Source organism: Lutra lutra, chromosome 2, assembly GCF_902655055.1.
Source record: "Lutra lutra chromosome 2, mLutLut1.2, whole genome shotgun sequence".
NCBI lineage: Eukaryota > Metazoa > Chordata > Mammalia > Carnivora > Mustelidae > Lutra > Lutra lutra.
Window position 1 is genome coordinate 36,757,717 of NC_062279.1, and position 15,839 is coordinate 36,773,555.

At 38.4% G+C, this 15,839-nt stretch overlaps 2 protein-coding genes across 5 annotated transcripts in view; both read left to right on the forward strand.

Annotated features, from left to right (window-relative positions):
• Positions 1-15,839, forward strand: part of LOC125092772 (disintegrin and metalloproteinase domain-containing protein 5-like) — a 180,485-nt gene that overhangs the window by 101,885 nt on the left and 62,761 nt on the right. The gene's annotated exons all lie outside the window — the stretch shown is intronic.
• On the forward strand, positions 9,518-10,133 carry LOC125092774 (thymosin beta-4-like). The gene has a single exon (XM_047717153.1). It carries the CDS (start codon positions 9,586-9,588, stop codon positions 9,718-9,720), a length of 135 nt encoding a protein of 44 aa, XP_047573109.1. The 5' UTR covers positions 9,518-9,585; the 3' UTR covers positions 9,721-10,133.

Genomic DNA, 15,839 nt, shown 5'->3' on the forward strand with positions numbered 1-15,839 from the left:
ATCATGACTTGAGCCGAAGTCAGACACAGCCTACTGAGCCACTTAGGCAACACAGCTAAAAGTTTTTTAAACTTTTAAACTTAAACTCATTTCAGTATTTCCTTACTCTGAAGCCCATTAGCTCTTTTAACATCATGTTTTCTGTATTTACATCTAAATCTTTAATATCTTAAAGATTGGGAACCATTTTTGTCCATCTTCTGTTCCTCCTTGAGTGTCTAAAATTGGCCTGGTATATAATAAATATATGTGGATTTTTTATTAAAGGGAGGCACAAAAAGGAGGGATTCCTTATGCACCATAGTGCTGGCAATACTGTCTTTAGCATTTTGTGGAAGGGAGGTCTAGTGGTCATGAACTCATTTAACTTTAGTCTGGAATGATTTTATCTCCCTGTAATTTCTGAAGGGCAGTTTTGCTTGATAGAGTATTCTTTGTTGGCGGCTTTTTCTTTCAGTGCTTTGAATATCATCCTGCTGCTTTCTGGACTATAAGATTTCTCCTGAAAATTCCCTCACAGACTTATGGGGGTTCCATTGTATGTAAGAACTCACTTTTTTCCCTATTGTCAAATTCTCTCCTTGTCTTTGAATTTCTACAATTTTATCATAATGTGTCTTGTTATGGATTTCTTTGGGCCCTTGAGGTTCTTTGGTCTTTCTCCATCTGGATATCCATTTCCTTCTTCCAACTGGGAAGTTCTTTAACCATTATTTCTTTGAAAATGCTTCCTGATCCTTTCCTTCTCTACTCCTCTCCTAGAACTCTCATAATGCATGTATTAGTGCCATTGATGGTGCCCCTTAAGTCCCTTAAGTCACTCTCATTCTTTTATCTTGTTTGCTGTTTTTAATATTTCCAGTAACCTCTTTTTGAGTTCACTGATCATTCCTTTGCTTGACCTAGTCTGTTATTGAACTCCTCTAGTGCATTTTTCAGTTGTTGGTGTGTTGTCAGCTTCATGATTTCTGTTTGGTACTTGGGGCTCTGGATGAATGGATCAAGTCTTTGCATCTCAAGGGGGAAGCTGAGAGCTCGGATTATTTATCCACTCACTTGGTGGTGAGCAGAAGGAGTACCACTGATGAGTACTAACTCAAGCTGCCATCCCTATAGTGCCTGGACATCCAGACATCATCAGAGCTTCCAGAACTGGCAATATAGATTCCAGGTCTTTGGGTAGCCCCCTTGAAAATGTACCCATATTGGATCTCCAAGCAAATCCTTCTTTCCTGGGTGAAGCAGAAAGCTAGACGGTCTCTTCCTGCTTGTAAGACTGCACTGTGGTAAGTTTGCTGATGAAAGGGTGTCTTGAATCTGCCTACTGGCTTTGATGAGTCTGGTTTTGCATTCTCCTAGAGTAAGGAATTCTCTCATTTAATTTAGAGTTCATCACAAAACTAATCCATGAATTGAAGCTGAATCAGTGAATTTGTGAGTGTGAAGGAGAGTCCAGGGCTTCCTACACTGCCATGTTGCTTGTGTCTTTTTCTCTCTGATACATCTTTTCCCTCCAACATTATTAGGGTATAATTGACATAAAATCCTGTGTAAGTTTAAGGCATGCAACATATTGATTTGATACATTCATATATTGCAAAATGATTATCACATGGCTTGGTTAAACCTCCATCCCACTATAATTGCCCTTTCTTTTTTGTGGTGAGAATTTTGAAGATTTATTTTCTCAGCAACTCTCAAGTATATAATATGGTATTTATTAGCTATAACCAACATATTGTACATTAGATCTCCAGAATGTATTACTGTTATAACTGGAAGTTTGTACCCTTGACTAACATTTCACTATTTTTACTACACAAAGCCCCAAACTTCTCCCTGTTTGGCTTTTTAGATTCCACATATATTTATATCATATAAGATTTATTTTTCTCTGTCTGATATATTTCATTTAGCACAATGCCTTAAAGGTTTATCCAGATTGTCTCAGATGGCAGGAATCTCTGGTTTTCATGGTTGAATAATATATATCACATTTTATCACATTATATAACATTGAATAAGATATATCACATTTTCTTTTACATTTATTCCTTAATGGACACTTAGATTATTTACATATTTTGGCAATTGTGAATAAGGCTGCACTGCATGTAGGAATGGACATACCTTTTTGAGATCATAATTCCAAATCCTTTGGGTAAATACCCAGAAGTGGAATTGCTGGATCATATGATAGTTCTATTTTTAAGATTTTGAGGAACTTCCATACTGTTTTCAATAGTGCCTGAACCAATTTATATTCCCAACTGTATACAAGGGTTCCTTTCTCTTGATTTTGACTCAGGTCATGATCTCAGGATTCTGAGATAGAGCCTTTGCCAGTACCATGCTATCTTGGTGATCACAGCTTTGTAGTAAAGCTTGAAATCAGGCAACGTGATGCCCCCAGGTTTGTTTTTCTTTTTCAACATTTCCTTAGTAATTCAGGGTATTTTCTGGTTCCATACAAATTTTAGGATTGTTTGTTCCACCTATTTGAAAATTGCTGGTGGAATTTTGATCAGAATGGCATTGAAAGTATAGATTTCTCTGGGCAGTATCGACATTTTAACAATGTTTATTCTTCTGATCCATGAGCATGGAATGGTTTTCCATCTTTTTGTGTCTTCTTCAATTCCTTTCATGGGTGTTCTGTAGTTTCTCGAGTACAGATCCTTTACCTCTTTGGTTAGGTTTATTCCTAGGTATCTTATAGCTCTTGGTGCTATAGTAAATGGAATCAATATTCTCACTTCCCTTTCTATATTTTCATTGTTAGTGTATAAGAAAGCAACGGATTTCTGTGCATTGATTTTGTATCCTGCCACATTACTGAATTGCTGTGTGAGTTCTAGTAGTTTGGGGGTGGAGTCTTTTGGGTTTTCCGTATAAAGTGTCATGTCATCTGTGAAGAGAGAGAGTTTGACTTCTTCTTTGTCAATTTGAATACATTTTATTTCTTTTTGTTGTCTGTCCGCTGAGGCTAGGACTTCTAGTACTATGTGGAACAATAGTGGCGAGAGTGGGCATCCTTGTCATGTTCCTGATCTCAACGGGAAGGTTGTCAGCTTTTCCCTATTGAGGATGATATTCACTGTGGGTTTCTCATAGAGAGATTTTATGAAGTTGAGGAATGTTCCCTCTATCCTTATACTTTGAAGCGTTTTAATCAGGAATGGATGCTGTATCTTGTCAAATGCTTTTTCTCCATCAATTTTGAGGACCATGTGGTTCTTCTCTCTTCTCTTATTGATTTGTTCTATCACATTGATTGATTTGTGAGTGCTGAACCACACTTGCATCCCATGGATAAATCCCACTTGGTCATGATGAATAATCTTTTTTTTTTTAAAGATTTTATTTATTTATTTGACAGATCACAAGTAGGCAGAGAGGCAGGCAGAGAGAGAGGAGGAAGCAGGCTCCCCTCTGAGCAGAGAGCCCGATGCCGGGCTCGATCCCAGGACGCCAAGATCATGACCTGAGCCGAGGGCAGAGGCTCAACCCACTGAGCCACCCAGGCACCCCGATGGATAATCTTTTTAATGCACAGTTGGATCCTATTAGCTAGGATCTTGTTGAGAATCTTAGCATCCATATTCATCAGGGATATTGGTTGAAATCCTCCTTTTTGATGGGACTTCGCCTGGTTTGGGGATCAGGGTAATGCTGGGTTCATAGAATGACTGGGAGTTTTCCTTCTATTTCTATTTTTTGAAACAGCTTCAGGAGAGTAGGTATTATTTCTTCTTTGAATGTTTGGTAGAATTCCCCAGGGAATTGGTCAGGTCCTGGGCTTTTGTTTCTTTTCAGTGTTCCAGAATTCATTGTTTATGCATCACACCCAGTGCTCCATGCAATACATGCCTTCCATAATACCAGGCTCACCCAACCTCCCACCCTTCTCCCCTCCAAAACCCTCAGTTTGTTTTTCAGAGTCCACAGTCTCTCATGGTTTGTCTCCCTCTTCCAATTCCGCCCAACTTCTCCTTTCCATCTCCCCATGTCTCCATATTAATCCTTATGGTCCACAAATAAGTGAAACCATATGATAATTGACTCTCTCTGCTTGACTTATTTCACTCAGCATAATCTCTTTCAGTCCCGTCCATGTTGATACAAAAGTTGGGCATTCATCCTTTCTGATGGAGGCATAATATATGGACCATATCTTCTTTATCCATTTGTCTGTCGAAGGGCATCTTGGTTCTTTCCACACTTTGACAACTGTGGCCATTGCTGCTATGAACATTGGGGTACAGATGGCCCTTCTCTTCACTACATCTGTATCTTTGGGGTAAATACCCAGTAGTGCAATTGCAGGGTCATAGGGAAGTTCTATTTTTAATTTCTTAAGGAATCTCCACACTGTTTTCCAAAGTGGCTGTACCAAGTTGCATTCCCCCCAACAGTGTAAGAGGGTTCCCCTTTCTTCACATTCCGAACACTTGTTGTTTACTGTATTGTTAATTTTGGCCATTCAAACTGGTGTAAGGTGGTATCTCAATGTGGTTTTCATTTGAGTCTCCCTGATGGCTAATGATGATGAACACTTTTTCATGTGTCTGTTAGCCATTTGTATGTCATCTTTGGGGAAGTGTCTCTTCATGTCTTCTGCCTGGGCTCTTGTTTTTTGGGAGGTTTTTGATCACTGCTTCAATCTCTTTGCTAGATATTGGTCTATTTGGGTTGTCAGTTTCTTCCTCATTCAGTTTTGGAAGTTAGGTTTCCAGGAATGCATCAATTTCATCTACGTTGCTTAACTTATTGGCATATAACTGTTGATAATAATTTCTGATGATTGTTTCTATTTCCTTGGTGTTAATCATGATCTCTCCCTTTTCATTCATAATTTTATTAATTTGGGTCCTCTGTCTTTTCTTTTGCATTAGTTTGGCCAATGGATCTTATTGTTTCTGTCAAAAAAATAGCTTCTAGCTTCATTTATGTGTTATACTGTATTTCTAGTTTCTATCTCATTGATCTCTGCTCTAATCTCCATTATTTCCCTTCTTGTGCCTGGGGATGGTTTAATTTGTTGTTGATTCTATAGTTCTTAAGGTGTACAGAGAGCTGGTGCATTCTTGATTTTTCAATTTTTTTTTTGAGGGAGGCTTGGATGGCTATGTATTTCCCCTTTAGGACTGCCTTTGCTGTATCCCATAGGTTTTGGACTAAAGTGTCTTCATTCTCATTGGTTTCCATGAATTGTTTAAGTTCTTCTTTGATCTCCTGGTTGATCCAAGCATTCTTTTTTTTTTTTTTTAAGATTTTATTTATTTGACAGAGAGAGATCACAAGTAGACAGAGAGGCAGGCAGAGAGAGAGGGAGGGAAGCAGGCTCCCTGCTGAGCAGAGAGCCCGATGCGGGACGCGATCCCAGGACCCTGAGATCATGACCTGAGCCGAAGGCAGCAGGCTTAACCCACTGAGCCACCCAGGCGCCCCATGATCCAAGCATTTTTAAGCGAGGTGGTCTTTAGCTTCCAGGTGTTTGAGTTCCTTCTGAACTTTTCCTTGTGATTGAGCTCCAGTTTCAAAACATTGTGATCTGAGAATATGCAGGGAATAATCTCAGTCACTTGGTATTTGTTGAGCCCTGATTTGTGACCCAGTATGTGGTCTATTCTGGAGAAAGTTCCATGTGCACTTGAGAAGAATGAGTAGTTAGTCTGTTGTTTTAGGGTGGAATGTTCTTTATATGTCTATGAGGTCCATCTGGTCCAATGTATCTTTCCATGTTCTTGTTTCTTTATTGATTTTCTGCTTGGATGATCTGCCTATTACTGAGAGTGTTGTATTAAGATCCTCTACTATTAATGTATTCATATCAATATGACTCTTTATCTTGATTAACAGTTGTCTTATGTAGTTGGCTGATCCCGTATTGGGGGCATAAATATTTATAATTGTTAGATCTTCTTGGTGGATAGACTCTTTAAGAATGATTTGTGTCCTTCTTTATCTCTGACTACAGTCTTTAGTTTAAAATCTAATTTATCTGATACGAGAATCACTAGCCCAGCTTTCTTTTGAGGCCCATTGGCATAAAAGATGCTTCCGCATCCCTTCACTTTCAGTCTGGATGTATCCTTAGGTTCAAAATGGGTCTCTTGTAGACAACATATGGGTGGGTCCTGTCATTTTATCCAATCTGCAACCTGTGCCTTTTTATGGGAGTGTTTAGGCCATTCATGTTGAGTGATTATTGAAATATACAATTTTATTGACATCATGTTGCCTAAGAAGTCCTTGTTTCTCTATATTGTCTCTGTAAATTTCTGTTTCTGGCACTCTTGGGTTCTTTCTTCTCTTATTAAAAAAAAAACCCTTAATATTTCCTGTAGTGTTGGGTTGGTGGTCACATACTCTTTTAAACCTTGCCGGTCTTAGAAGCTCTTTATGTCTCCATCCATTCTGAATGTCAGTCTTGCTGGATAAAGTATTCTTGGCTGCATGTTCTTCTCATTTAGTGCCCTGAACATGTCTCTCCAGCCCTTTCTGGCTTGCCAGGTTTCTGTGAACAGATCTGACGTTATTCTGATGGACCTTCCTCTTTATGTAAGGAATCTCTTTCTGCTAGCTGCTTTCAAGAGCTCTTATCTAAAATTATGATTCATCAGTTTCAGAATCAAGTGTCTCGAGGTCTTTTTAGATTCTATGATCTTGAGGGGTGTCTTTTCTGCCTCTATGATAGGAACACTGGTTCCATTCCCCAGATTGGGAAAATTTTCATGGAGGATTTGTTCAACTACATCTAGTCTTCTTTTTTTCTCCTCCCCCTCAGGGATCCCAATAATTCTGACATTGGAAATTTTCATGGCATCATTTATTTCCCTAATTCTGTTTTCATGGCTTCTAAGTTGTTTGTTCCACGCCTCCTCCTGATTCTTTTTCTTTATCAGTTTGTCCTCCAGATCACTAATTCTATCTTCTGCCTTGGTTACCCTAGCTGTTAGAGACTTTAGATTAGATGGGATCTCATTGATAGCATTTTTAACCTTTTCCCAGGTAGCTTTAACTTCTGCCCTAATCAATTCCATGTTGTCATTAATGGTTTTCTCCAACCTAGCCATTGCCTGGATAATTGTTACCCTGAATTCCCTTTCTGACATACTGATTATGTCCATATCCAATAGCTCTGATGGAGAGGGCACAGTCTCTGAATTTTTCCTATATTGGGCATTCCTGCTCCTAGTCATTTTGGTGAGTGGTGATCGAGGGGATGTGTAGCTGAATATATCATCCGTGATCCAGGTAAGGTGCACCCTGGAACGCTTCTGAGCAATCAGAAGTCACCATCAAAAAGAAAGGAAAAAAAGCAAAAAAGAGAGAGAGAAAGAGACAGACAGGAAAAAATTAAAAAGAGAGAGAGAGAAGACCCAGCCAGAATGGACCCCAAAGGTAAGATTTATGAGGTATACAAACAAAAATACCAATGAAAGTAAAAGACAAGAAGAAAAAAAGAACCCAGCCAAAATGAACCCCAAGTATAAAATTTATAAAATATCAGAACAAAAACAAATGCACAGAAACACTGACAGAAGAAAAAGATGGGAGGTTGGTTATACATCCTCAATGTGGGTGAGGAAGGTTATTTTGATTCTTCCTGGGTGTATCTTGATATCTTTGTTAAAGGACACAACTTTCCAGAGATAAAGGGAGATTAAAACTGGTATATATATATAAGTTAGTATTGATTAGGGAAAGAGGATTACCTTGAAGCTTATATCTTATATTAAGAAAAATAGAAAAGCAAAAGAAAAACACATGTATGTGTATGAAAAAGTTCAAGGTAAGAGGTTATTATGGAATATGTTGTATTGAACCTCTCGTTGTAGTGGTAAATGGGTTAAGAAAATTAAAAAGAACAAGAATCGTGAGAACAAATTAAAAATAAGAGTTGTATCTATGAAATATGCAGGTTTTAGGGCAATACTGGGAGTTTAATATCTTGTTTTCCTCTGATATTGGGGTTTTAAAATGTTATGGAGACCCTGTGGTGGTTGTCCTCTTGTTCTTTTGGCTGGCTCTCTGGGGGAGGGGGCTGCCACATTGTTTTTCAGTCAGTCTTGCTTGGGTTGAGTCCTGCTCCCTATCAAGGGGCTGGGCTCTGTGGAAACCAGTTTTTTAGGCTTTTGTTCTCTGCAGGTTTTTGTTCTTTGGTGGCTTTTTGTGGCCTTTCAGAGGTTTAGTGGAAAGCAAACTGTACCCAAACTGTATCTCAGAGAGAAGCCTGAGTCTGCTCCCCTCTGGGTGGTCCAGAACACACAGACTCCCACTCTGCAAACTCTGCTGATCTGTGCAACCTCCCATGGGCAGTGCATGTCCCCAGCTACCGTCTTAGAGGTTGCCCAAAGCACCTGCTTGTCCCCACATCTCCGTGCCACTAAAACCACAAGAGATATTAGACAGGGAGCCCTCTTCCAGTGGCTGCCTTTGCCGGGACTGCTGTCTGGGGTCCAGACCGCCCCAAGAGATCCCAACCAGAGATAGCGCGCTGATATTTTCAAGCCTGGGCTGGGAGTGTTCAGACTCTTGGCTGGTCCTAGAGACCAGCAGCTAGCGTCCACACACAACTCTCTCAGGCACGGTTGGAGAGCATGGTTCAGACCCTGGTTACACAGTGCACGTGCAGAGTGCAAAAGGCTTTGGTTCTAGAGAGCACCAGCTGGCATCCACACCAGACTCCCTTACACGTGCCGGTGGGAGTGCACCTATCCCAGCGCTGGAGCTAGTAGTGGAAAGCCAGGGGCTCAGGGACCATGGTCTGGAGGCCTCGTTGTACTCTCTCTGGCATAGGTGGTCACTGGCAGTGGCCGTCCTGGGTCTGTGGGCTTAGGCCCGTGCCCATGCCTGCCCAATTCCACCAACTGCCCCTTAAAGTCTTTTGCTGTTTTTGAGTGCTTTTAACCAGACTCCACGTTAATGCTGGTCACCAACCACAGGGCACTCTCATATTGGGGTACTACTTTCCAATGCGTCACTTCTGGTGGCTCCATCCCCCTTCTATATTTTTAAATATAAAAAAGATACTTATTTTCCAATATCAGTCTGATCATTCTCAGTATGCTTTACCTCTTCACTGGAGTCTCCTAACCTAGTAGATATCCAGAAGTGTATAATCCTACATCTAAGGGTGATTTCATGGGTGTTCAGAGTGTTTTGGTAGATAATTAGCTCACTTTAGGGGACTGGTTGAAACAGGGCCTCCTACTTCTCCACCATCCTGTCCCACCTCCCTAAAATGTGGTATTTTGTTTATTGAATTTATCTGGCCATTAATTTTGATTTTTAAAAATATTGAGTTAAGGTATTATTTGATTATTGAATTTGTGCCCCTCTACCACCTTCAGTTTTGCACCATCCTAATCCTGGTGCTTGGACAGAATTTGGGGGAATCAAGAAGTTTAAATTAGATTTAATCAAATCAAATCAAATCAGTAAATTGGGACAAAACAAAAGGAAACTAATTACTTACTTAGTGAGTTCAAGAGTAGACAGTTTTCGGCATTCGGCGGCGGCTACTGAGCAGACCGGTCTTCCCTCGCTCGTGCACCTCGCTCCGCTTCCTCTGCAACCATGTCTGACAAACCCGATATGGCTGAGATTGAGAAATTCGATAAGTCGAAATTGAAGAAGACAGAAACACAAGAGAAAAATCCACTGCCTTCAAAAGAAACGATTGAACAGGAGAAGCAAGCGGGCAAATCGTAATGAGGCGGGCGCCGCCAATATGCACTGTACATTCCACAAGCATTGCCTTCTTATTTTACTTCTTTTAGCTGTTTAACTTTGTAAGATGCAAAGAGGTTGGATCAAGTTTAAATGACTGTGCTGCCCCTTTTCACATCAAAGAATGGAGAACTACTGACAACGAAGGCACCTGCCTCTCCCATCTGCCTGTCTGGCTGGCAGGGAAGGAAAAGAACTTGCATGTTGGTGAAGGAAGAAGCTGGGTGGGACGACAGGGAAATGTAGAGTAAAAAATCAAGCTGGTCCAAGGTGTCCTGCAGGCTGTAAAACGCAGTTTAATCAGAGTGCCATTTTTTTGTTCAAATGATTTTAATTATTGGAATGCACAATTTTTTTAATATGCAATAAAAAGTATTAAAACCTGAAAAAAAAAAGAGTAGACAGTTTTCAAAAGACAGTTGCTGATTGTGGTGGATTCTGTTCACAAATCTATTTTGACTTGTTTTGTAGCATCTCTTATATGTATGGATTGTGTTGAGAGAGAATGAAGTTTATTGATCTTGTCCTCCCAACTATGAAAATCTGTGAAATTGCTGACAGGAGCTCCTTTGCCAGTTAATAATGATGACAACAAAAGATCTCAGGTTTCATTACATGTGATTAACATGATCAACACAATGCATCTCTAAATCACCAAGTCATACTGATAGGACAACTATTACTACATTTGAATCTTTTATGATTTTAAAATTAGACATAACTAAACATATAAAAGGGTGAAGTAGATGATCATTGGTATCCTTACTGATTTTAAAATTCAATAGCTCTTTTTTTGTTATTGAAGTGTAGTTGACACACAATGTTACTTTAGTTTCAGGTGTGTAACATAGTGATTCAACAACTCTATGCATTTTGCTATGCTCACCACAAGTGTAGCTATCATCTGTCACCATACAACGTTATTACAATATCAGCTGTATTCCCTATGCTGTGGCTTTTATCCTCATGATTATTCATTTGATATCTGGCAGTCTGTACCTCCGATTACCCTTCAGTCATTTGTCCACACCCACCCCCCCCCGGCAGCCATCAGTTTGTTCTCTGTATTTGTGTGTCTGTTTCTGCTTTTGTTTGTTTGTTAAAATGTTTTGTTTCTTAGATTCCCCATATAAGTGAAATCACATGATAGTGTCTTTCTCTGTCTATTTCACTTAGCATAATACACTTTAGTCCATAAATGTCAGCACCAATGTCAAGATTTCATTACTTTTTATGACTCAGTAATATTCCATCACACACACACACACACACACACACACACACACACACACACACTCTTTCTCTCTCTCTATCTTCTTTAGATGTTCATCTTGATGGACACTTGGGTTGCTTCCAATATTTTGGCTATGGTAAATAATGCTGCAATAGACATAGGAGTGCATATACCTTCTCAAAATTTTTTTGTCTTTTTTGGGGGGGTGGGGTTAATTATCCAGTAGTGGAATTACTAGATCATATGATATTTCTATTTTACTTTTTCAAGGAACCTTCATACTGTTTTCAACAGGGGCTGCACCAATTTATATTCCTACCAAAAGTACACAAGGGTTCCTTTATTCTCTACATCCTTGCCAACACTTACTTTTTGTTGTCTTTTTGATTATAGCCATTCTGAGAGGTGTAAGGTGATGTCTCATTTTGGTTTTTATTTGCATTTTTCTGATGATTAGTGATGAGTATCTTTTCAGGTGTCTATTAACCAGCTGTAAGTCTTCTTTGGAAAATGTCTATTTAGGCTTTCTGCTCATTTTTTTAATTGGATTGGTTTTTTTTTTTAATGGTTGAGTTTCATAAGTTCTTTACATAATTTGGATATTAACTCCTTATTAGGAACAAATATCTTCTCCTATTTAGTAGGCTGCCTTTTTGCTTTGGTGATGGTTACAAATATCTTCTATTAGTAGGTTGCCTTTTTGCTTCTGTGATGGTTTGCTTTGCTATGCAAAAGCTTTTTATTTTGGTGTAGTCCCAATCATTTATTTTTGATTTTGTTTCCTTTGCCTGAGGAGATATATCTAGAAAAATGTTGCTATGACCAATAGCAAAGAAATTACTGCCTATGTTTTCTTGGAGGAGTTTTTGCATTTGTGCCTTATAGAGTTTATTTTTGTGTTGGTGTGAGAAGGTGGTCTGTGTTTATTCTTTTTCATGTAGCTGTCCAGTTTTTCCAGCACTATTTATTGAAGACATTATCTTTTCCCCAGTGTATGTTCTTGCCTCCTTTGTCATAGATTGACAACATATGTGTGGGTTTATTGCTGGTCTCTCTATTATGTTCTATTGAGCAATGTGTCTATTTTTGTTCCAACACCATGCTGTTTTGATTACTACAGCTTTGCTAAACATCTTGAAATCTGGGACTCTGATACCTGCAGCTTTGTTTTTTTTCCCAGCATTGTTTTGGTTATTTCAGGTCTTTCGTGGTTCCATGAAAATATTAATATTATTTGTTCTAGTTCTGTGAAAAATGCTGTTGGTATTTTTTTTTTTTTTGCCAATGATAAAATCTGAGCTTTATTTTTTTTTATTATGTTCAGTTAGCCACTGTGTAGTACATAATTAGTCCTTGATGCAGTGTTCAACTATTCATTAGTTAACTGTAACACCCAGTGCTCATCACAGCATGTGTCCTTCTCAATACCCATCACCCTCTTACCTGCTGTTGGTATTTTGATAGGGATTTCATTGAGTCTGTAGATTGCTTAGGAAAGTATGAACATTTTAATAATATTGATTTTTCTAATCCATGAGCATAGAATATCTTTTCATTAATTTGTGCCATATTCAACTTCTTTCATCAGTGTTATAGTTTTCAGAATACAGGTCTTTACTTTCTTGGTTAAGTTTATTCCTACGTATTTTATTATTTCTGGTGAAAATGTAAATGGAGTTCTCTTCTTAATTTCTCTTTCTGTTCCTTCATTACTAATGTACATAAATGGAACCAAATTTTGTGTATTAATTTTATATCCTATAACTTTATTGAATTTATTTATTACTTTTAATAATTCTTTTGATAGACTCTTTAGGGTTTTCTATATGCAGTATCATGTCCTCTACAAATAGTGACTTGTTTCTTCCTTATTAATTTGAATACATTTTATATCTTTTGTTGGCTAACTGCTCTGGCTAGAATTTCTAGTAATATGTTGAATAACAGTGGTGAGAGTGGGATATTCTTTTTTTTTTAAAGATTTATTTTTATTTTTATTTATTTGACAGAGATCACAAGTAGGCAGAGATGCAGACACAGAGAGGAAGGGAAGCAGGCTCCCTGCTGAGCAGACAGCCCGATGCGGGCCTCAATCCCAGGACCCTGGAATCATGACCTGAGCCGAAGGCAGAGGCTTTAATCCACTGAGCAACCCAGGCACCCGAGAGTGGGATATTCTTGTCTTATTCCTGATCTTAGACGAAAAGTTGCTCAGTGTTTCAACTAAGTATGAGGTTAGCTGTGGGTTTTTCAAATATGATCTTTATTGTGTTGGGATAGAGCCCCTCTAAACCCACTTTATGGAAGGTTTGTATCATGCATTAATGTACTTTGTCAAATGTTTTTTCTTCATCTAATGAGATGACCATATGATTTTTGTTCCTCATTTTGTTAATGTGGTGTATCATATTGATTGATTTGTAAATAGCAAACCATCGCTGTATCCCTAGATGCACTTGATCATGATGAATGATCATTTTCATATATTGTTGATTGTGATTTGCTGATACTTTGTTGAGGATTTTGCATGTATGTCCCCCAGAGATATTGACCTATAGTTTTCCTTTTTGTGGTGTGTTTATGTCGCTTTGGTATAAAGCTGATAATGGTTGCAATAGAGTGTATTTTAAGCTTTCCTTCTATTTTTTGGAAGTTTGAGGAAAATAGGTATTAACTCTTCTTTAAATGTTTGGTGAAATTCACCTATGAATCCTTATAGATCCTGGATTTTTATGTTTTGGCAGTTTTTTGATTACTGATTCAATTTTAAGTGTGTTCAGATTTTCTGTTTCTTCTTGATTCAGTATTTATTTATTTTTAACATATAATGTATTATTTGTCCCAGGGGTACTGGTCTGTGAATCATCAGGCTTATACATTTCACAGCCCTCACCATAGCACATACCCTCCCCAATGTCCATAACACCCATCCCATCCCTACCCCACAACCCAACAGCAACCCTTTTGTTTTGTGAGTTTAGGAGTCTCTTATGATTGGTCTCCCTCCTTATCCCATCTTGTTTTATTTTTTCCTTTCCTACCCAACACAGCCCCTCACCCTGCCTCTCAAATTTCTCATATCAGAGAGCTCATATGATAATTGTCTTTCTCTGATTGACTTATTTTGCTCAGCATAATACCCTCTAGTTCCATCCATGTTGTTGCAAATGGCAAGATTTCATTTCTTTTGATGGCTGCGTAGTATTCCATTATATATTTTATATATATATATATATATATATATATATATATATATATATATATATATATACCACATCTTCTTTATCCATTCATCTGTTGATGGACATCTAGGTTCTTTCCATAGTTTGGCTATTGTGGACATTGCTGCTATAAACATTCATGTGCACGTGTCCCTTCAGATCACTACATTTGTATCTTTAGGGTAAATACCCAGTAGAGCGATTGCTGGGTCATAGGGCAGGTCTATTTTCAACTTTTTGAGGAACCTCCATACTGTTTTCCAGAGTGGCTACACCAGCTTGCATTCCCACCAATAGTATAGGAGGGTTCCCCTTTCTCCACATCCTTGTCAACATCTGTCATTTCCTTATTTGTTAATTATAGCCATTCTGACTGGTGTGAGGTGGTATCTCATTGAGGTTTGATTTGTATTTTCCTGATGTCGAGTGATGTGGAGCACCTTTTTATGTGTCTGTTGGCAGAAATGTCTGTTCATGTCTTCTGCCCAATTTTTGATTGGATTATTTGTTCTTTGGGTGTTGAGTTTGATAAGTTCTTTATAGATTTTGGATATAGCCCTTTTTTGATATGTCATTTGCAAATATCTTCTCCCATTCTGTCAGTCGTCTTTTGGTTTTGTGGACAGTTTCCTTGGCTGTGCAAAAGCTTTTGATCTTGATGAAGTGCCAATAGTTCACTTTTACCCTTGCTTCCCTTGCCTTTGGCAATCTGTCAAGGAAGAAGTAGCTGCGGCCAGGGTTGCAGAAGTTGCTGCCTGTGTTCTCCTCAAGGCTTTTGATAGATTCAAAAAGTCTTTCATCCATTTAGTCTATTTTTGTGTGTAGTGTAAGAAAATGGTCCAATTTCATTCTGCATGTGCCAACACCACTTGTTGAAGAGAATGTCTTTTTTCCATTGGACATTCTCTCCTGCTTTGTCAAAGATTAGTTGACCATAGAGTTGGGGTCCCATTTCTGGACTCTCTATTCTGTTCCATTGATCTATGTGTCTGTTTTTGTGCCAGTACCATACTATCTTGATGATTACAGCTTTGTAATAGAGCTTAAAGTCTGGAATTGTGATGTCACCAGCTTAGCCATTCTTTTTCAACATTCTTCTGGTTATTCAGGGTCTTTTCTGGTTCCATATAGGTTTTAGGATTATTTGTTCCATTTCTTTGAAAAAATTGATGGTATTTTGATAGGGATTGCATTAAATGTGTAGATTGCTTTAGATAGCATAGACATTTTCACAATACTTGTTCTTCCAATCCATGAGCATGGAACATTTTTCCATTTCTTTGTGTCTTCCTCAATTTCCTTCACGAGTACTTTATATTTCCCTGAGTACAGATTCTTTGCCTCTTTGGTTAGGTTTATTCCTCAATATCTTATGGTTTTGGGTGCAATTGTAAATGGGATTGACTCTTTAATTTCTCTGTCTTCTGTCTTGTTGTTGGTGTATAGAAATGCAACTGATTTCTGTATACTGATTTTATATCCTGACACTTTACTGAATTCCTGCATAAGTTCTAGCAGTTTTGGAGTGGTGTCTTTTGGGTTTTCCACATAAAGCATCACAGCATCTGCAAAGAGTGCTGATTTGGATGTTGCCTTTTTTTTTTCCTGGTTGATGAGGCTAGGATTTCTAGTACTATGTTGAATAG

Coding starts and splice junctions, on each gene's coding strand:
- LOC125092774 (XM_047717153.1), top strand. CDS start 9,586: ATGTCTGACAAACCCGATATGGCTGAGATTGAGAAATTCGATAAGTCG.